Source organism: Lonchura striata, chromosome 5 (genome assembly GCF_046129695.1).
Source record: "Lonchura striata isolate bLonStr1 chromosome 5, bLonStr1.mat, whole genome shotgun sequence".
In the NCBI taxonomy this organism is placed as follows: domain Eukaryota; kingdom Metazoa; phylum Chordata; class Aves; order Passeriformes; family Estrildidae; genus Lonchura; species Lonchura striata.
Genome location: NC_134607.1, coordinates 14,440,437 through 14,461,741, shown reverse-complemented (window position 1 = coordinate 14,461,741; position 21,305 = coordinate 14,440,437). Strand labels below are relative to the sequence as shown.

The window sequence follows — 21,305 nt, the reverse complement described above, 5'->3', positions numbered from 1 at the left end:
CCTCTTTTTTTCTTTTTTCTTTGTAGTGTATGATTCATAGCTTTTGATTTTCCTTGGAATTTTTTCTTCCCTTATAACCACTGTTCTTCTGGGTAGAAAAATTATTTCTTCAGCATGGTTATGAGAGTGAGGTAGTGAGTTTGCCTGTGTCGGCTGAGCTCCACTATAAAAAACATCTAACAACAGTACAAATAAGAGTGATGTTGAGTTGTTTTTAACTGAGGTTTTTGGATATGTTTATAAAAGACTTTTTTCCTTCTAAATTGCACCTTGATGGCAGTAACAGCAATAGGAAGTATTGACAATTTAAATACAATACAATTTAATCCTAATTGGGGATGTAGATGATATAACAGGTTATAGAGGGATTTTATTACTTACCCTACATCAGTGCTTTGACACTTAGAGAAACTGCATATTTTTTCTAAGTTTCTAAGTTTTCTAAGCCATAAATGTAGTTGTCTTATAAACCTGGAAGGACTGATTCTTTGATCCCCAGTGCTTAAAACTTGAAACCTCCTCAAAATAGGCAGTATTATTTCACTCTGTTAATTTGACAGAAAGGCAGTGCAAAACAGATGAAAGGACAAAGAACCATTGAAGGGGGACACCAGATGAAAGCCTGTGTACAGATTTGTCCTCCATGGCTCATTTTCCTGGAGAGGATCAGGTCTTTGTGTGCAGCACAAAAAAAAAAAAAAAGCTGCTGCTGCTCTTTGCTTCTCCTGAAACTTTGCTTACAGTAAAGCTGCAAAATAAAGAGCTGGATCGCTCTAAATGTTCTCTCTTCTCCTTACCCCCCGCCTTTTTTTTTTTCTCCCCCCACCATATGATGCCCAGGGACTCCAGAAAGCCTCGCTGAGAAGGAAAGGCAGCTCATGGGTATGATCAATCAGCTGACCAGTTTGAGGGAACAGCTGCTAGCAGCTCACGATGAACAGAAGAAGCTGGCTGCATCTCAGATCGAGAAACAACGCCAGCAAATGGAGCTGGCTAAGCAGCAGCAGGAACAGGTGAGTGATCATTACAGGGCTTTCAGCTTAAATCATTTTCTAGAAGGGCTTTCCAGCAGTTTATCTTTTATGCTTCATAGCCTAAAAGTTGTTCTGCACCCAAAACCTTTTCTGTTTCTTCTTCGAAGTGAAAAAGTTTGAACAATAGCATATCAGAAGAACGATTTAATTTACAATATATCCATCTTGGATATATCATAAATTAAAGTTCTCTAGTTCTTTAGAGCCTGGTGCAAATAATGCCAAGGCTGTGCGTTGGGCCATTCATTTAAGAGTTGGGATTGATGGTCTTTGGAGGCCCACTGCAACTCAGAATATTCTGCAATTCTGTGTTATCTTTCAATAGTGCTTGGGTTTTTAAACTATCTGTAAATAAACAGGCGAATTCAGCCCTCCTGAATAATCCCCCAAAATGACTTTAATTCAGAAATACTGAATAGATATAAAAAGAACAAAATGCAGCACTCATATTGTAATGTGAGAAATGAAGAGGTTGGGTTTTGCCAACTGTGGAAAAAAGCAGAGAATAACACAAAGTCAGTGAACAAATATGACTTTTTTTCTTCTACACTTGAGAGGCTCGATTTTCAGTTCTTGCAAATATGCCCTTCACTGGAAATGCAAACATGGTTTTCACATGTGAGCACTTCCAATGAGCATACATGGAGCGTACACAACATTTTAGGCAAAAACGTAATTTTTCTCACAGATTTCATTGTGCAGATTTTAACAGATATTAATGTCCACTTTTGTATTTGAACATGAGTAGAGAATATTTAGATATCTAATTTAAAATTTTATCACAGAATTGAAGCTATGTGAGTTTTATGAAACTCACAAAATTCTTTGAAATCTGTCTTAGTTGTCATATTCAGTGTTGGTATTAAGCAAGCCTTAAGATTTCTCAGCCACTGCTGATACCTTCAGACATTTAAGCCTTGGTTTTCCCTGGTTTTAATTATTTAAAAACCTTATCTTAAACAAAGGGTATTTTGGCCTCACGCTTGAAATCCCACAGAAGTGACTTACCTTGAGCTGGAGAATTTCTGTCATGCTGTTGTTAGAACAGCAAAGGTAGAGGAAGGGAGTGAAGGTGGAATTGGCAAGATTCTTTCACAAGGAGACATCATGTACGAGCTATTCCCTTTACTCTGCCTCCTAAGGTCACTCGTGCCACAGGATGGCGGAGGGAGTTGAAAGTGAAAAAGAAAATGACAATAGAAAAAGGCAACAAGAAATTAGGATAACTAGGATTTCTTTTAATTGAAGAAATTGTGTATACTTCGGTATTATACAGAAATTAAAATATCCAAACTCTGAAAGAAGTGCAGTGATAAAAATATTTTTTCTTTCTTAAAGAAAAGCTCCAGAAAGAAAACTTTGATTTCATCTGTTAGATGTGGAGCTAACTATGAGTAGGTGTTTCTTATGCACAGTCTATTAGTAGAAAGAAGACACCTAAGGGGAAGAAAACACAATATTTCCCCCAGTAAGGATGTGTAAGTTACCAATTGACCCTGAGACATGTACATGTAACACAGGGCAAGACCAGAGCTCTAATATTTGTACTGCTGCACTGGCTGTTCATGGGAGCAGAGCTTTTGTGACAACTTTGAATTTTCAAGTTTGCTTTTTAAGTTCAAGAATGGTTTCTCTCCCTCTAGCCTTTAGAACGCCTAATTTAATTCTGTTAATGTCTGCTTTTCCCTTCATGAGGTGTAAACGGTGTCTACAGTAGCATGTGCAGTCATTTAGGGGAGAGGGAGGGTGGAAGTCCTTCTGGAAAACTGCACTTGGCTTTGAGAGGAGACTCCATGCACCTCCATAAACCAGTTTTGTGTTGAGCCTTGTGGCCTTGCCTGCCCCCTTAGTTTCTTGCAGCTGATACCACATTGAAGATCCAGTGATTTTTCCAAGCTCAGTTCCAGTGTCTTTGTGCCTGTTTCTACATTTAAAAAAAAAAAAAGTACACTAAGAACCTTCCTCCATGGTGTCAGATTGCCATTTTTTTTTGAATTTTTGAGCAGGTGGTGCCAAACAGAAGCGTATTTCTGGCCATCCTACTTTTTTGCCTTTTCTCCCTTCCTCCACTATTTTTTGGTTTCTTTGCTGGTATTGTTCTCTCTCCTGGGGAATTTTAGCAGTGCCATTTCCGTATGATTTTTGCACAGGTCCTTGTCTTTCCATATCCAGCACAGCATTTTCCATAAGATTCCCTTTCTCACTGGTATTAGCAATGAATTGAGCATGTGCCCCTTGCTTCAGCAGCAGTCTCCAGGCTGCTGCCACCTGCCCTCAAATGTTTCTGAGCTCAGAGGAGAGGTTTAAAGAACTAAGCAGGGTCAAAGCTTCCTGTGGATGGACTCTGGGAATGATGATCCATATCTCATGTCTCTTCTGTGCAATTTCTTCACAGATTGCAAGACAACAGCAGCAGCTTCTGCAGCAGCAACACAAAATTAACCTTCTTCAGCAACAGATCCAGGTCAGAGACACATCTCCTCCCATGCCCCTGTTATCTCTTCCTTTCCCTTCCCCACTCTTTCCCTCAGCCATTGTTGACATAGTTTCTTTAAGCATCTCTTCAGTTGGCTGTCATCTTGTTTATGGAAACACAAGAGGATTTTACCTGTCATTTAGCAAAAGAAGGGCAGTTGCTGAAAGGCCTTGTATGATTAATATGGTTCTGGTAGTGTCAGGAAGATGATGTTACAGGAGCTGGTCATGCAAGCAAGCATTTGCAGGACTAAATCCTCTTTCCTAAGGAGTGAAAAAAGCGTTACCAGAAAGAGTTTGTTTGGAACTGATGTCCTACAGCTCTGTTTTTGAGGCTTTGCTGAAGCAGTTCTCTTCAGGGATTGAGAACCAAGTGCACCTTCTTCCCTCTGCCTGAGGTGCTGGGAGACTGAAAAGTTTTATTTGTGGAGAAGTATTGTGTGAGTGAGAAGTTGGCCAAAAGGTTGGTTAGATTTAGCTGTTTAAGTCCCAGGTATCTGCAGGTTTATTCCCAGGAGTAGAAAATGTTGTTAAACCTGCATAACCAGTGAATTTTATTTAGCCTCTTCCATAATTTATTCAGAAGTTTCTTTTAATGCCATTGACTGAATTTCATTACTTTTCTTCCATGTTTTGGGAGCAATGCAAATCAGTTTGCCTGTAAAGGTTTCCAAGGAATAGTAAATGAGAAGTTTGACTTCTTACAGCTACCTGGGACCAGGGTAAAATCTCTGTTGTTTAATCATACAGTTTTGTACAGAGCACTGCAAGTTGCTGTAGACTATGTTCTGTTTGTTTAGTAGATCAGGATTTTCCTTCCAAAGGTTTTTGTCAGTACTTCAGAGGGAATTGTCTAAAATTATCAATAACAATTGTAACCCATTTAAGAAAACTTAATTCCAGTCAATCAGAGGAGCTGTATGGCTTCATACTAGAAGAAAACTTGGTTGTATCATTCCAGAGGACATCTCTGTATCTGGGCTTGGGTATTTATGAAAAACTCCTGGAAAGATCCATCCCTCTGTTGTAAGGCAATTTCTATACAAGATGTGCTTTGCTGAAAATAATTTTGAGATTGGTAAGGCTTGATTTGGCCTCAACTGATTTTTCTTTATTGCTGTATTTTTAATAAGACTTTAAAAGAAAAACAACAGCAAAACCTGTACAAGAGCAAGGAAAATACTTGTGTTTTTAGCATTTAGCTATGGCAGCAGGAGAGGAAGTTGTTTTATAAGCAGTGAATAAAAATAAATTGAAGTAACGTCATTTGACCCCAACCCTTTTAAGTTTTAATGCCTTGTAGATAAGAATGAAGTATGTTGTTTTTAGGGTAGTGAAGAAAACCCTGGTTATTGATAATGAGATATAAAGCCTTTCATCTCTTGATCCCTGGTCCAAGTTTGACCTAAGTCAGTAGTAAATGAAAGTCAGCCAAGTACCATCTGATAGAAGCTGCAATCCTTGGAAATGATTTGGGGGTCTGTCTCAGGGGATTTCAGATGAAATATTGACCCTGCTGAGGTCAGAATTTCACCTCCAGGGTGCACTTCACACAGACCCCATCAGATTTGTGGCACCCTCCTTTTGGATGGTCAGGCAAGAAAGGTCAAGAATTGAACAGGCAGAGAGACAACCCTGTTTGCTCATTCCCATAGAGCTGAACTGTTTGTAGTGAAATTTGGGTGATACTGCACAGGCAATCTGGGCAGTTCCATGCCTGTATGATCCTGAAGTCTCATGAACCATGGCTGAAACCCATGACTCTGAAGGGAAAAATGTTTAAAAATTTAAAAAAATCCTTATTGACTGTGAATACAAAACAAAACCTTTCTCCTTAATTAGTGACTGTCAGAGAAGAAACAATTCTTAAAGGAATCGTCCTCTGTATATAAATTAAGGCAATGAAGTCTCGCTAACATGCCCAAGTTTAAAATGATCTGTGAGTTCACAAGTCAGCTTATGAGTTGTGGTAGGTAGAAGGAAACTGTGACAATAATGTAGCTGTGAGTTCAGCTTTTCTGACCTTGCCCTAATCAATTTTACAGGCTTCTGTCACACTGGCCTGAAGTTTTGAAATAGCATTAGATTTATTGACAGGGAAATATTCCTACAAAGAGTGGATAACTGTTTGACTTAGGTGCAGTTGAATGATTGTGCTGTAGTTATGAACTCAATTTATTTATGACAAAGGAATTGTTTTACTTGAGCCAATTTTTTTCTAAGCTTGTAAGAGTTGCCATAATTCCATATAAATTATTACACAGAAAAAAGCCATTGAAATATTGTATTGAAAGCATAATACCCTAAGGTTAAAAAAAAAAAAACATAACCTGGCTGACCCCATGATTTATGAGTCCTTTCTCTCAGTGTGCTAACTTGGAAACAGTTCCCTTTCTCCTTAGCACATTACACTATCACTGATACACAGTACATAACCAGGGAGAGACCAGTGTCCCTCTCCTCCTCAGAGGACTGCAGATGCTCAGTGTAACTGCAGCTCAATTAAACTAGCACTTCTGAGATGCTGGAGAAAAATGCTTTAGTTCCTTGAGCTTAGAAAAATGTTCCTGGCACATGAGTCTCAAAATGATGCGCCTTTTCCAAGACATCTCTGCTGAATTAATTGGAAGGTGGTGTCACTAAAACAGAAAACAAGGAGTTGGTATAGAGAGTTAAGTAAACTGGAGGAAAGTTGCAGATTAGGTTAAATTTGAGAACCTGTACAACCTTAAAATGCTAAAATGGGATCTAGATGGGATTTGGTGTTTCAGAAAATGTTTATAATTTTTTTCTACTTTTCAGGATGTTCTAGACCTAATTTGTAAAGAGGTTTGAGTTTCTCTGAATAATTAACTAACACTCCCCCATTTGTATTTATGCCAGTTTGGGATGCATTCCCTCATGCACAGTGCTTTCTGCTCTGCCTAATCTTTCTGTGTGTAAGGTTTTCACTGTAAGGTTTCTGCCTGCTGAGTGTTGGTGCTCTTCTCCCCTGCACCCCTTAGTCTTGCTGTGCTGCCATAACTGGAATGTGGGTTTTCACAGCTCTTGTGCATCAACAACCCCAAAGGTTTCAGATTGTATTTCAGGATAGCAGTGATCTGCAGCTGTAGAGCAGGCTGACACCTAGTACAGCTTGGCAGGTTCTTGGCTTCAGTTCAATTTTGCCCTTCAGGGCCTCAAGGGAACTCTCCTGGTTACCTACTCATCTTTTGTGGGGCCATAATCTGCTTCCTGATGCTCTTACTGTAGAACCTGGGGCAGTGTAGAGCTGTGCAGCTGTCACGTCAGCGGGGCAGAGAGTGGGAGAAGCTTGGAAGGTGTTCATGGTGCTGAGCTAGTCTCCCAGTGCATCCCAAAGGTGTCCTTCTTCACAGCGTATCTCTGAAACACAGAGTCGGGAGGGGTCATGCAGTTCACTTGCTCAGAGAAAAAGTCTAGCCCCAGGATGGTGATGGAAGGGTTTGCTTTGAAGCTCGGTGATGAATGTCACTTTAATTGAACTGTATTTAAAATGAAATATGGTTTTAAAATTCATAAAGCAATTGATATTCAGTAGGGCACTGTTGATAAAATGGGTCAACCTTGCAGCCTAAATTGTGATAAAACTGATACTGCTAATCTCACAATTTTGTAGAAAACTTGACAATGTTTTATGTTTTTCCCTCAAGCCCCAGCTCTTGGAGTCATGTGATAACAAAAATGCCAGCTTTCCTTTCTCCCAAATGTAAACTTCCAACTCTCATATTTCCAGGCAAAATCTGAAACCATGAGCACTACAAGTTCCAAAATTAGAAGGCAAACAAAACAGAGGCCAAATGCTTTTTCTAATCTGTTCTGATTTTTAGTCAAAAATTTTTTTGGAGATCCCAGCTCAAGCTCTTGGAACACTTCAGTTTGCCAATAATGTAAAACTAAGATCTCAAAGCAGCAGGAACCAAAACCACTGCTTTACAGTGTTTCTAACATTTAGGCCATGGTTTTGTTTGACTTTTTTGGTTTAATACTGTCAGTAATTGCTACTAATTTGTATTCTTTTCTGAGTGACATACTCAGCTCAAGAACCAAGTGTTTTCTGAAACTTGAGGGCAGTTCCTGCCAGACAGCAATCAATTGATGGCTGTGTGTTTTAGGAAAGGGTTTTAATTTTCCTTCAGAGCTAGAGCAGATGTTTTAATATAACCCTTTTTTTTTGTGAGAAATTTTGGACCTCTGAGAGTGAGGGAATCCAACCTAAATTCTGATGCAAATCTGGAACCAGTGTCTTTGGCCTGCTCCACCTGGTAGCTGTTAAATGCCTGAAATATCGGAATTAATCTCTCCAACACTAAAGTTGTGATAAAGAGGGAATAATTTTATTCAGGCTTGAAGGTGCAGGCAGGAGATTCTGCAAGGGGGTTACTCATGTATAGTGAATCTGTGCATAGAACAGTTTACCCCATTACCATAAACCCCACCCCAAGTCCCCAGTTCCCACTTATTTTGTCTGTCACTGCATTCCTGGGCTTCTTCTTACCTCCCATCTCTCCTTGCTAAAAACAGCTTTTGCAGGCCTTACTGTAAAAATTGAATGAACCCTTTCAGTATCACACCTGCCAGGTGGCATGTGGCTTTGCCAGCTCCTAGGTAGACAGTTTACTGTGGCCTCGATGGACTCAAGCTTTGCAGACCTTCAGCAGCTTGTCCAGAAAGGAGCGTGGCCAACACAGCCCTCTGAGCATTGTGAGCCTTGGGGCTGCAAGCCTGCTGGTGTCCTGAATCTCTCAGCTGCCCTGCATGTCCTCCCAGCTCCAGAGAAGGCTTTCCTCTGGGGGTCTGGATCCAGGTTTCCATCCTCCCACCCGCTGTCAGCTGGCTGTGTCCCTTTCCCCCTAGTTCTGTGCGTAGATGAAGAGGTCTGGCTGTGCTGCTGTGCTCTCAAACCAGAATATTCCCATTCCCATTAACTTCTGAGGTTTGACATGTTCCAATTTGGAACTTAGAATTTCCTGCAGGATGGCTAGTCCATTTTTCAGCCAGATCTATTTTCCAATATGTAGCTATATTTTTGGGGAGGAAAGAGGGATTTGGTTTCTGAGTTACCCAGAAGTTCAGCAAAATATTTCTTAAGCTTAACATGCAAAGTTTTGAAATGACACAGTTGTTATTGTCAAAACTTTCCAAACAGCAAGAGCTTCTGGACTGATTCCAGTCTTCCAAAACAGTGGTAGAGACCTGCTTCCAGAGTGCTTTGGATACCATCATTTACCCACACAGTTATGGCAATAAGTTTTGTTGCTTAGATGTGTTCTTTGTTTTGAACTCTTCAGGTGAGCAATCATCTGTTACCCAGAGCTGGCTGCATGGTATCTAGGCCCATTTGTGTTCTTTTTGGGTTTTTTTGTAGAAGGCACCAGTTTCTCTCTCTTGTTGAGAGAAGACACAGATTAATGGACCATACAAAAAGAAAGGTGAAGATTTTTTCCCTGCCCAAACAAGTTTGCAGTCTTAAATTATATTTCCAACATGGCTAAGCCTTTCATTTTCTGTTTGCCTGCTTCCCTCCAGCAGGCCACTATACAAGCTAAATACTTGGAGAACTTTGGACTTATAATAAGGAGGGCAGAGATCCTTACTCCTGATCTTTGCCCTATCAGTGTCTCCTCACTGCAGCCACAAGGTCTTGGAGCATTTCTTTCCCAGTTCCCAACCTCTCACATGTCTGTAACCAGAGTTCTCCAGAGGTTTTAAAGGGCTGGAGGTGATGAGTCTTTTACTGGAGACAGAAAAATGAGCAGCTGCTGCACAAGGGCTTGGTTACAGATTCAGTAATGCCTGTTGCTTCTGGATTCCCATTTTCTCTGGGAATTCTGCTGTTCTGAGAAGTCAGTGAGAGTGGAGCAGTGCTTTGAGCTCCCATAATCACTTTGCAAGCTCTTGCAAGGCAGAAGAGTATTCGTTTTTTCCACAACTAGAGTCCTCTTTGCATGCTGAAGAGAGGTGAGGACAAAAGTTTTATTGTCCTTGGTAAGACAATAAAACTGTTGAAGTGAGGGCCTGATCCTACTCCCAATGAACATGGAGAAGAGGCTGTTGTTCATATTAGTAGGAGTTTAATGAGACCTTTCTTTGGTAGGAAACTGTGAGAAAGTATCTTCCTCCTCACTCTCCAAAATATTTTTAGAACAGGCCATGTCCAATGAAGTGGTTTGTTTTTGCTTTTTTTTTTTTTTTGCCAGTGTGGCTATGACAAGCTGTGACTGCACAGTCAAACTGAACATGTTTGAGTCCTCGTTGATGTGGGGACATTTTGTCCAAATTCATCATGTGTCAGAAGCATCTGTTTTCCTGCAGCTTACAAACACAGGCATGCTGCATTCAGTGAGACCCAAGAAGGAGTCACACTGCAGCCTTTCCCATGACTTTGCAACCTCTTCCCAAAGCACTGACATTGCCAGCAAAGCAGAACAATTGTTCCTCACAAAGCTCTGCAGCTGATGTCCTATCAGTTATCAGAAGAGCTCGCCTGTCCCTTGAGCAGGAAAAATCCCCTGGGAAAGAAGTTATTCAAAACCACACACATGCATACACAAAACCAAAAACAAAACCTAAGAGAACAACATCCAAAAAAAAAAAAAAAAAAAAAAAAAAAAAAAAAAAACAAAAAAAAACCAAACCCAAAACCCAAAACAACCCTGAAACAAACAAACCAACCCCCAAGGCTGGGGGGGAAATATGTAAAAAAAGGGCAGGGGGGAAAGAAAAATCAGTCAGAATGACCTAATTACTTTCTCTCTTCTCAGCTTCAGCTAATAATTTCAGCTAATAATTTGTGGTAGACTAGACTTTTGAGTAACCTGTGGGCCTTCATTTCATTCCCTTATCAGGAAAGTTAAGTTATGTAAAAGGTTGTCAAAGTCTTTATGTGTAGTTCTTTCAGTGCAGAGGATCATTTTGCACCGTGTTTTTAACTCCAAAGATAACCCTTAGCAAGTCTCTGCAGGTAGTTTGATCTCAGGCCTTTTCTATGCCCTCATACCATCCACATTTGTTGACTGGTGGTGTCGTTCCAGTGCAAGCCAGGAGTATCTGCTTAAACTTGTTGGTCAGAGCATGCTGCTAACTTTGCCAAGGTTGGGGGTTTGATCCCCATATAGGCCATTTCCAGAAGAGTTGTGGGTGGGACCCTTCAAACTCAAGAGTGTTCTGTGATTCTGTGAACTTGAATTTATTGGAAATGCAAGGGCATGTTTGATTGAGGTAAATCAGCTTTTTTTGCCTATGCTGAGCTACTTGATGGCAATAGCACTTGTTTTCTCCAGGGATACTGGTCCAAATATTCTCAAATTATAACACTGTTTTGAACTTCAGAACTTTTTTCCTTGCCATTTTAGCATCTTTTCTTAATTTACTTTCTGTTACTGAGCTTTCAGTGTTCCCATTTTCCAGTTCTCTCACACAATCACAAGGGAAGGCTAAAAACTTTTTTTTTTTTTTGTTAAAAACCAGAGCACTGAAACACCCAAAATAATCCAGCATCTTAGACTGTAAAAAAAAGGCCAGCAGTCAAATCCAGTCATTGCCGCTGGCAGCATCGTGCTCCAAGGCTTCATCTTGGTCTCTCTCTCCTGAACAAGCATTTCAGGACCTTGTCTTTTTGTTTTGTTTTGTTTTGAGATCCCCTCTCCAATTTCTGCATCTCTCATCGTCAGCTTTGACCATTTTCTCTCACTTTCAGCTCCCTGGTGCTGAGTAACCCTTCTTATGCAGCTGCCCACCCTTTCCTACAGTAGCAACTTCTCCTTTCTGCCAGCCCTCCCTTTCCTCTTGTCTGTATTCCTGTGGCCTTGTGAATGGTTTTGTTTGGCATTTTATTGGCTGCAGAGCAGCACATGTCACTCTGTGAATGTTTGTGTTCAGAATGGGTGGTGTGGGGTGCCGTGTGTGCCCTGTGCCTGTTTGTGTACCCTTGCAGGTATTTGCACAGCAGGGGCACAGGGACAGAAGGGAACCTCTGTAAGTGGCTGGAGAAGCCGAGCCTGAACTCTCCGTGCCATGGTCTTGTCTGAGTGGAGAGTGTGTAATCCTGAGCACTTCTGTTGTACAGCCAAAAAAGGCTACTACTGCTGCCTCTGCGGTAAGGTGAAGCAGGAGATAACAATAAATTTTTTACTGCTGGCTGGCAGAGGTGTTTAGGATGTGTTTTCTTTATATCTTCATCCGCCCCTAATTGAAGATGCTTTAAAATTGAATGACTAGCAGTCAAAATGTGTTTGCTTCAAACTGAGAAGAAAAATGCTGGTGTCTCTTCTTCCAAGCTGATTGCGCTTTGTACACAGCTGACAGCCACAGTCACTTTGAGTGACTGATAAGTGGGAAGCTTTGCCACTTATCAAGGAATGCACGCTGAAAAGAAAGGACTGGAGCCCTTCAAATGCTTTGGCATGTTCAAAATAACATCTCACATTAGTCAGGCTCAGAAGCACTAGGAGACATTTCAAAATAAACTTTATATCTATCTATCTATCTGGAGGCAAAAATTCAATTTAACAGACAAATCGCTGTATGGCATCACATGGGCTCTGGAAACAAGAGCATCATTATAAGGGTCACCAATTGCAAAATTACTGAGATGGCTGAATGATTGGACAGCATTTATTGTAGGGTCCCCCCCCTCCCCAGAACAAAACAAATTTTGAAAATTCACAACTGCATATTATTCTGGTGATTTCTCTAAACTGGGGGGTTTTGGCCCTGTAGGCCAAGTAATATTTAGTTTATGTGGCACAGGCCATCCTGGAGGATCCCAAAGAGAACGAAACTCTAAGTTAAATTCAGATCTCATTTATTTCCTCTTCTGTATTATGGAATATGCTTGGGATTGCATAGCTCTTACTCAGAAAATGGTTCTTAAGGTTTCTTTAGGACTTTACTGTGTTTTGTAGTAATGCATAGCATGAACAGAGGATGTAATTTTTTTGGTACTTGTTTGTTAACATTACTTTTTAGTGATGTGCATAGTATGAGATTCTAACCTGCAGGAGCATGAGGGTACTTTTTCTTGTCGTGACTGTAATAACAGTGGTGTCATCAGTGCAGAGTTTGGGCTGGTCCACTGAATGTGATGATGTTTCACCCTGTTAGGTATGCAAGCACAGGAGATGGGATGGGAATCTCCAGTGGGAGGACAGGGAGACACAAACAAATAGTGTGTCATACCCTAGACTGGAATTTGGACAGAACATAGTGTTGATCTGCATCCATTAGCACTACTCAAACAAGAAAACTGCTGCCAGGTTCACAACTCTTACTCTAACAGCACTGGGGGTGTTGGTGTATAAGGACCATTATCTTTTGTTATGATTCTAAGCACAGAATTCTCATTCTGCCCAGCTGATTCCATCTGAAATGGTTCCTTTTCTAACCAAAAAAGCTATATTTGAGATAGGAATTATGTTTGGCTTTCCAAGGTTGCCACCAGCACCCAGACCTGTGTCAAGAGGAAGAGATCTGAGGATCATTTAGTTCCCATTGCCAGTGACGTGCTTTTCTGATTCACCACTTGCCACGTTAAGTGGTCTCAGCTCTGTTTTCATGGTTCATTCAAAACAGAATCTTTCAAACTCTTCCCTGGGATAATGGTTCAGATGATTCAGAGGGAAAAACTGGTTCCACCTGATGAATCCATACCATTGTCTTCACCACCTTGGGTTTTCCTCGGTGTCCAGAAGCTGAAGATGCCTTACCCTGCATAGCTTAGGAGACGAGATGACAAGACCATGCAAGAGACTGTGCCAAGGGGGAACAGTTTTGTTTTAGTTGTCCACATTCTGCTCATCATTTACCTACTGCTGAATTGCAGTGTGCAAATTAAAGTGGAAGGAAGCTGGCTGTGCTTGGTGTTTGTGAGAAGAGTAAATGAAACATTTCATACTTCATTGAGGGCTTGTGATTGGAGGGGTGATGTGAGTGGACTTAAAATTTTGGAGAGAGAGGGAAAGATGAACTTCTCTTGTGAAAGTCTCGGTTGAAGAAAGATTACCTGGAGGGCCATGGATCTCATGTCAGCTGTCTTTATTTTGCATCTTGTGTAGAGTCTCCATTAAGTTCACTTCTCACATGAAGGTTGAATAAAATTTGTGATGGTTAAATAATTTTAAGGAACCATTTCAGATTTTTATTCAAATTGATTTAAAATACACTTCAAAGAAATTTAGAGGTTTATGTCAGAGTTTCTTGTATTTAGAAGTTAAATAAAAGAATTTAAGCTCAAAGATAAGCGTAATAAATTTATAAAAAATAAAATTAAGTCTTACATGGAAAGTAATAATAATAAACAAGATAAATTTAATTCACAATATTTGGAGTTCATAAATATTTGGTACAGCTTTACCAAAAAAATAATTATACAATGTGTGTGTTATAACATTTTTTATCAAACTTGACTTATTTAAAAGTTGAGAGTGATACTGTTCAGCAAATTATTCTGAAGTTAGAACTTGGATAGTTTCAACATAGCAATTTAAAATGGATTTGACAGAAATTATTTAAATATTTCTATACTCTTGAGTACTGTGAACACTGTGTGCAAAGAAATATATTATTTAGGTAATAAAGTAAGGCAATTGAGAGTTACAAGTGCCAGAATTAAGTGACATAGATACCTTTATTTTATTCTCATGTATCTTGGTCACACATGTTGAATAAAAATATTGTATTCCAGAATTATGCAATAATAGAATTGTAAACCATACTCACAAGTGGGAAAATTAAAATTATGTTTACAGCCTCAATTCTGACATTCCTTAATGTTCAATTTCTTGATTTTTCATGCAGTGTGGCATTATTTTAACTGGTTTTCTGTGTGTTTTGATGGCTGTAAAAGCTCAGAATACTGGTACACCAGCCCCTTAGAGTGTATCTCCAGGTCAGTTTGAACCCTGGAGTGTCAGCAAGGAAGTGCCAGCTGGCACTCAAGTTACAGGAGAAATGCTATGTTCTCCTGGGCCAGACAGAATTCCACAGACAATTCCCTGGCTCTGGAGGACAAGAGGCTGTCCTGTGAAGTCCCCTCCTTTTCTATGTCACATTTCTTTTCTTCCTCCAGTTTTGGGTTTGATTTTTGTTCAATTTTGGTCTCCATCAAAATAAAGTAGACTTTTTTTCCTATTGCTGTCCTCTTCAGAAAGGCAGATGAAGTGTCTTTGTAGAATTCGGACTGGTGATGTTGAAAATGCAGTTTGACTTCTTTTTTTCAACACCCTCCATTTGTTCCTCCCATTCTCCCTCAGTGGGGTTGGGACTGGATCAATTTGTGCCACTAATCAATTATTTTCTTCTTAATTTACCACATTCTTTGTGCTTTAGCAAAAAATACCCCAGAGGCTAATGGTACAGTGTTTGATGGAAGCTGTTGCAGCATTTGTCCCTTTAAAGCTCTGTGTGGTGAGAATGTATTTTCTTACCTTGCAAACTGTGTGTAGAATCTCATCTGCCATTTAAACCTTTCTGGGCTGCTGTGAATAAGCAAGAGGGGCTGCTTCATGTACCATATGTAATAAGTTTTAAATTAGTAATATCCCTAAGAATCACATACATCTAAATTAGGCAAAATTTCCAATTTCTTTAAGCCTGGAGTTCAAATTTGTAGTCCAGGAATAAGTAAGCATTTATGAAACAGCTTGTTGATTGCATTCTCACCTTACACACACATGTGAGCTGCCTCATACACATTTTTGTGCATGAAATGCCTCATTTTAGATATCAATTACAAACATGACTGCTTTACTTTCCTGAACATTGATTTTTAATGGCTCTAAAGGAATTTAGGAGGAAGGAAGGATGTTTTTCCAAGTGGGGGCTACAGGTTATGAATACTTACTAAATTGCAGCTTGATGGTAGTTGTGAATTTTTCAGGGCTTTATGATTTCTTCAGCTATGCTGGCAGTTCCTCCTCATCTGAGATCATGGCAAATAGAGAGAACCCTGAATTTAGAGCAAGGCACTGATGATCACAGTATTTCCCAGGGATGCAAACAGACTGATGCATATAAAACAAGATGCAATATAAACAGAAATGGACTCAAATTACTTAAAATTAGGAAAAAAAATCAGGAAATAAAACTTTCAGACTTCTTCTTTTCACCTTCTGTGATTCTCTGAATGTCTCCATGGCTGTAAACACCCATGCAAATGTTGCTTCTGTTTTTCCATAGACCCTGTTTCTGGCAGCAGGAAGCTTTCCTAGGTAGGATAGCTCACCAGATTCATGATAGATCCAGGAATTTCTTTGTCGTTGTATTGGTAAGCAAAGTTTTGGAGAGTTGATATATTCTAGTGACCAGAATTAGAAGTATGCTCTATTTCTTACATTTATTACTTTTTTAAAAATGAAATTATATTTTTCAAGAGTTTTAGCTTTCTGTGTCTTGGGTTTCAGGGTGCTTTTTAAGTCTACTTCCCTTGCATTACTTCTTACAGTTCAGAATTCCTGTCTTTTTGGTACAATCAGAATAAAGAAACATGAATTATAAACACTATATTGATGTAAAATTCTGTATCCTTTGTTAGGAATATTTTCACTTCTAATTTAAAATAGAGCATCTATTTTGGGAATTCTTCACATCCCCTTCATGTATTTGGGTGGATTTGTGCAAATCTCAAGTTTGCTTTGTGTACCTTTTGAGAAGGTTGTTTGAGCTTGGTGTCCTCTTAGCAGAAACTCTTACAAAGATCCCATGGGAGAAAGATTGTTAATTGTGTTCCTTTGAAATCTGGCTATCTTTTTTCCTGGAGCTGGGCTCAGGCAAGTTTATTCTTCCACCCAGAGATATCTTAGGAGGTTCCTGTCCTTTCTGGTGCCTAGGAAGCAGAGCTCAGATACCTATATTGTATTTGCTGCCATAATATAATCTGTGCAACTTCCCTGCAAATATAAAGAATTACTGTTTCCCCAGCTGTTCATTTGATAGGATTCTAGTCCTGCATTTAGAGAAAACTGTGCCTCTCCAATTCCCATTGTTGGGACCATGGCCTCCTTTCTATACCTATTATTTGTTTTGTCTTTTTTTTTGTTGTGCATAACAGGTGTTTCTTTCAGACAACCCAGGCAGCAAGGCAAGGGCTTCCTTTATGGCAGATCTCTTGAGACTTTGATTAAACTCTTCTTTGTGATAAAAATGCCACTGCCTTTAAATGAATTGCACGTGAAATCTGTATTTGCACAAATGTCCTCCATCCCTCTGTCCTCACTGCTTCTCTGGCTCTCTTTTGGTTTGGGTGTGTTTGCCTTTTCTCCTGTTGGCCTCTAAGAACTGATTCCTTTTTACCTTCCCAGTACTGTGCTCCCCTCAGAGCCTGGATGCAGCCATGGGAATGGTTTAAAAAGAACAAACTGTTCCTGCAAAAAGAGCTTGCTTTCCTACCAGTGTTCCTTGTTACTGCCCCCACAACTATCACCATCCTCAGAGTTTCTCTGTGGGAGCCATGGGTTAGAGGCTAAGCACTTTCTCTGCATCCACTGCAGCTGGTCTTGCTCTAGTGGGTTATAGGTGCCACAGATACTTTTCTGCCTGCCTTGCATTTTTCTTTCATACAACCTCACCTGCTGTTGAGTGGGAGCCACTGCTGCTCATCTGTTTGTGGCTTAGTTGTGGGAATGCTTCGGGGAGATCTGGCAGTTGTGGCAGGAGCTAAGGTGTGCAGAAGGCAGAATGCACACATAGATCAGTACCTGATGCCACCTTCTCCAGTGTACATTTCATATTCTTTCAACTTCTTGTTTAGAGCAGGACTTCCGCACTCCAGTATGATCCCAGTGACTGACTCTAGATTTTAAGAAAGGCAGAGAAGGGAAAAGCAAAGAAGGGCAAGAGCCTTGTACTGTGTTTTTGGCTGGTTCATTGGATCATATTGTTCAGGTGTCCTGACAGAATGTTGCAGACCTATAATGCATTATTTTCATGCCCTTCTCTCTATGCCCAGACATTTATTGGTTGGAAGCCCCAGGGGTGAACAGATAAAAAGCTGTACTAGTCACAGGAGATGTAATGGATGTCCTGGGAGCTGTGCCAAACAATTAAGAATATAGGCATAATGATTTACTGGGTAAGCAAAACCTCCAGAGAATGCTGCATCTGTACAGGCTGCCCTGTGAATCTGCTGAAGTAGAGTAACTTTCACCATTTCAGTGTTGAAAAGACTGCATATCTAGGGAATGAGCAGGGATGGACTCTTGCTTTCAGTCTGGGACAGAACCTTCTGCTGGTGACTTTCTGTTGCTTGGATCAGTGTTCAATCTTCTCAAATGTCATCCACAGTGCCATCAGATGCCCTCTGCACGAAGTGTGGTTTTCCTCCTGCAGTTACAGTGGCAGGGGTGTCAGCACAGCCTGGATGTGACATTAGCATTGGACCTATTTTAGTGCTTCACTCCATGGCAGTGGCAGCATCTGTGGAAAATCTGCAGATAACTGTCAGAAAGCATGTTTGAACAGTGTTTAATTTAAAAACATTAAGCCCCCCCAGGCTGACATTTGCTTTAGCATGCAGTAGTTAACAGGGGAAGATGGGACTTTAATAGTGCTATATAATACTATTTCCTAAAAGGTTTCTTTCTCATGAAATATGTTGTCTGCTTTTGGTGTTTTGCTACTGATTGACTGAAAACCCATGAAGTTTTACTTGATTGTACTGTAACATATCAATTGAAGGAGCCTAGAATTCCCTCCTCTTGTACAAAACAGCATAAAATCCAAACATGAGCCTTTAGAGTTGCTTTGTGCTGAAATAAATGACCAAGATGAGGACAAGCATCATGTGATGTCATAATTGTATTGAGTTCCACATGGCTTCTTCTCTGTGGTATTTTTCTTAATGTTTAAGGAACCTGACCACTGTTTTAATACTTAAATACAAAAGAAGATAGACTGATTTTAAAAACCAGACTGTTCTGAAAGTAGCCATTTCTCGAGTCCAGGCATGCAAACTTCGCTCACAGTTAGAGTGTGGGCACACATTCCAAGAGCCTCACAGCCATGGGGATTTATTTTGAGACATCATCTCCCAGTTCCTTCAGCCCTTTTGCGGGAGGTTAAGTCTTCTTTCCACAAAGAGGGACTTGAGGAGGCTTCCTTGGAAGCCTATCATTACTATTCCTGCATTTCACAAGAGAGATGCTTCCTGAGCCACATGTGAAGCTCACCTGCCCAGGAAGATTGCTGCTCACCAGCCTGCCTTAAGACGGCTTTGCATGCAAAAGGCTGATTTTCTTCATTTTGGGACTATCACTCAATGGAAGTGTCAGAAATACGGGAGGATAAATACCGAGTTACATTAACCAGAGGAAAAAAAGTGCTCTGAAATTATCTCCTGGCTCCATGTTTTCTGAGGTTTTGCATTAGCGGGAGCAAAGTCACGGTGTGTTGACACAGTCTAATGTGCAATGACATAATACCTGGAGTATGGAGACAGCAAGACGTGCAAAATCAAACTTATCTGAGTTTTCACAGGAAAAGAAGGGATTAAACTTTGCTGGTTAAAATATGGATTTTTATTTTTTTATAGAAACTATCCTAGTTTGATTGAGATAAACCTACTCAGATCTAATTCTCCCCAGTCCCTGGGAAAAGTGGGCCTTAAGATGTTGAGCCTATTTGCCCAATCCCTTTTTTAGAAATAAAGATTAGGGTAGCAAGTTTGGTCCTTATCTCTAAGGTTCTTACTGCTTCAGAAGGAAACTGAAATACTTACATGAAGGACACTTTCTTGAACTTGTGATTTGTCTTTGCTTAGATTATTTCAGAAGTTTTGGCAGTGTAGATTTACCACAATGCTTGGTTATTTTTGTTTTACACCTCCTAGAGGAACGATGATAAATTGTTGTTACTTCCTATTAAATAGCAGAAAGAGATGTCAAAACACTCCAGTGACTTGAAATTCCAGTGTTACTCCCTGTGCATGGAAACGTTGCTCTGAAAGCATCATCCCTTATTTCATAACTGTCAGGTATGATTCTTCTCTGCCTTTTCATCCCTTGTAGTTACTTATAGCTCTGCAAAATAACATTAAATCACCAAGTTTTACTTGCATTTCACAGTCTATTTACACGAATATTTATGTATGATCCAGGTCTTATGTAGCACCATCATCACTGGATCTTGGAATATTTTTCTTTTTTTTTTTTTTTTTTTTCTTTCTTTCTTTTTAAAGCATCCTGTTTTTCAGACCAGGGGAATTGAGGACAGAGGGGAAGCAGCTTGCACATTGTTAGGCTGCAGCTCATTGCCAGAACCAGGAACAGAACCCAGATTGTCAGGCATCTCCCATTGGACCATAATACAAAATGTGAACTGAAGTGCAGAGTTATCAAAGATTCAGGCCATCTAGGTTTTTATCTTCTGGCTCCACTTTTGCTGGTTTTCTACAACATTTCCCATTTCACTGGAAGAAATTGAATGCAGACGGCAGTGTTTGGGAGAATGAGGCAGGGAAGCAGGCAGAAAAAAAACTCTCTTATTCACAGAGTCAGATTTATGTTGGTGCCATTCCACTGAATCACATCAATAGAGTTTAATGCAGAAAAGCTCATCTGCTCCATCAGTAAAATGTAAGTGAATAAGTGGTAAAAAGTTTATGAGTCTGTTTCTGTCCTATTCAAGGTAAGAAAACAATTTTCCTTGCATTTTTAGCATTTGCTGTGTTCCAGATTTTCCAGATCCATTCATTGTAACAGAGCCAAGGCTCTGCCAGCACATACCTTGCCTTTTGAAGCACCCCTCGATTCCATGAGAACTGCCTAAACAAATCAGAACGAAAGGCCCTTACCAGTCACTGTGCACTCCCCTTGACCACTGCTCAGTTTGTGCTCCATTCTGGCTGTGCTAGGTGCCAGTGGGATGCCTGTCCATGTGTCTTTCTTCTCCTGGATGAGTCTGCTCCAGCTCCCAGTGGTTTCTTCTCGTCTCCTTTTCTGGTACTTACCCTGCCTTCGTGCAATTCTCAGGGCTCTGCTTACCTAAGGCCAGCTTGTTGTATTTAACAGGCACAAATGGCTGTGCCTCAGACCTGCCTTTCCCATCTCTCCCACTTCTTCTCCTGTTTTTAATTTAATGTCTTGCTAATAATGAAGCCACAAAGGCGACGGTAGGGGCAGCATAAACACATGCTCACCTACGGCTGAGTTGCTGATGTTTTAGAATTAAAAAACAAAACAGAATTATTATGATAATAAAAGCCAAGGCAGGTGCTGGGCACTTGGTTTATTTGCTGATTAAAACAGTCACAGTGTGACATCTTTCGGTGTAATAAACTAAAGAGGGAGGAGGATTATGGCACCCCAAGGCATCAAGAGTAGTTGAACAAAAAATATTTGAGGGCCATCTAATTTTAAGGGACACCATATATCACTGCATGCTGGGAATATACCTGTTTGGCAGGGTGATGGACATGAAGTCAGATATTCAAAATGACCAGTCAGCTGCCAGGCCATTAATTTCCTTCTAATTTGGCTCGGACTCTTGTAAAGACCCCAAGATACAAGAGGGAGGACTGCTTAAAGCTGTGTTTCTGCCACAGAATAAGGGTATCAGGTAGAGGAGGCAAGGTGCATAATGCCTTCCTTGTTTCTCCCATCTCCATAGTAAGATGCCCAGCTTCTGTTAGGTGATTGTGAGCCCTTGTGCTTTCTTAAACCAATATTATAGTGGTTTGGATTAAGTTTGAAAAATCCTTAATCCTGTTCATCCTCCTCTGAATATATTGTGCTTGTCTTTTTATAAAAATGCTTTCCTAGATTTACCTTTCCTGGTTTGTTTTTT

The 21,305-nt window shown here is 40.2% G+C and overlaps 1 protein-coding gene across 17 annotated transcripts in view; it reads left to right on the top strand.

Annotated features, from left to right (window-relative positions):
- The window catches only part of SOX5 (SRY-box transcription factor 5), a 609,634-nt gene that overhangs the window by 466,282 nt on the left and 122,047 nt on the right, over positions 1–21,305 (top strand). For all 17 annotated transcript variants that reach the window (XM_077783333.1, XM_077783325.1, XM_077783327.1 and 14 more), the window contains 2 exons: positions 841–1,013; positions 3,430–3,498. In XM_077783333.1, coding sequence (XP_077639459.1) covers positions 841–1,013; positions 3,430–3,498 — 242 coding nt within the window. The remainder of the gene's footprint in view (positions 1–840; positions 1,014–3,429; positions 3,499–21,305) is intronic.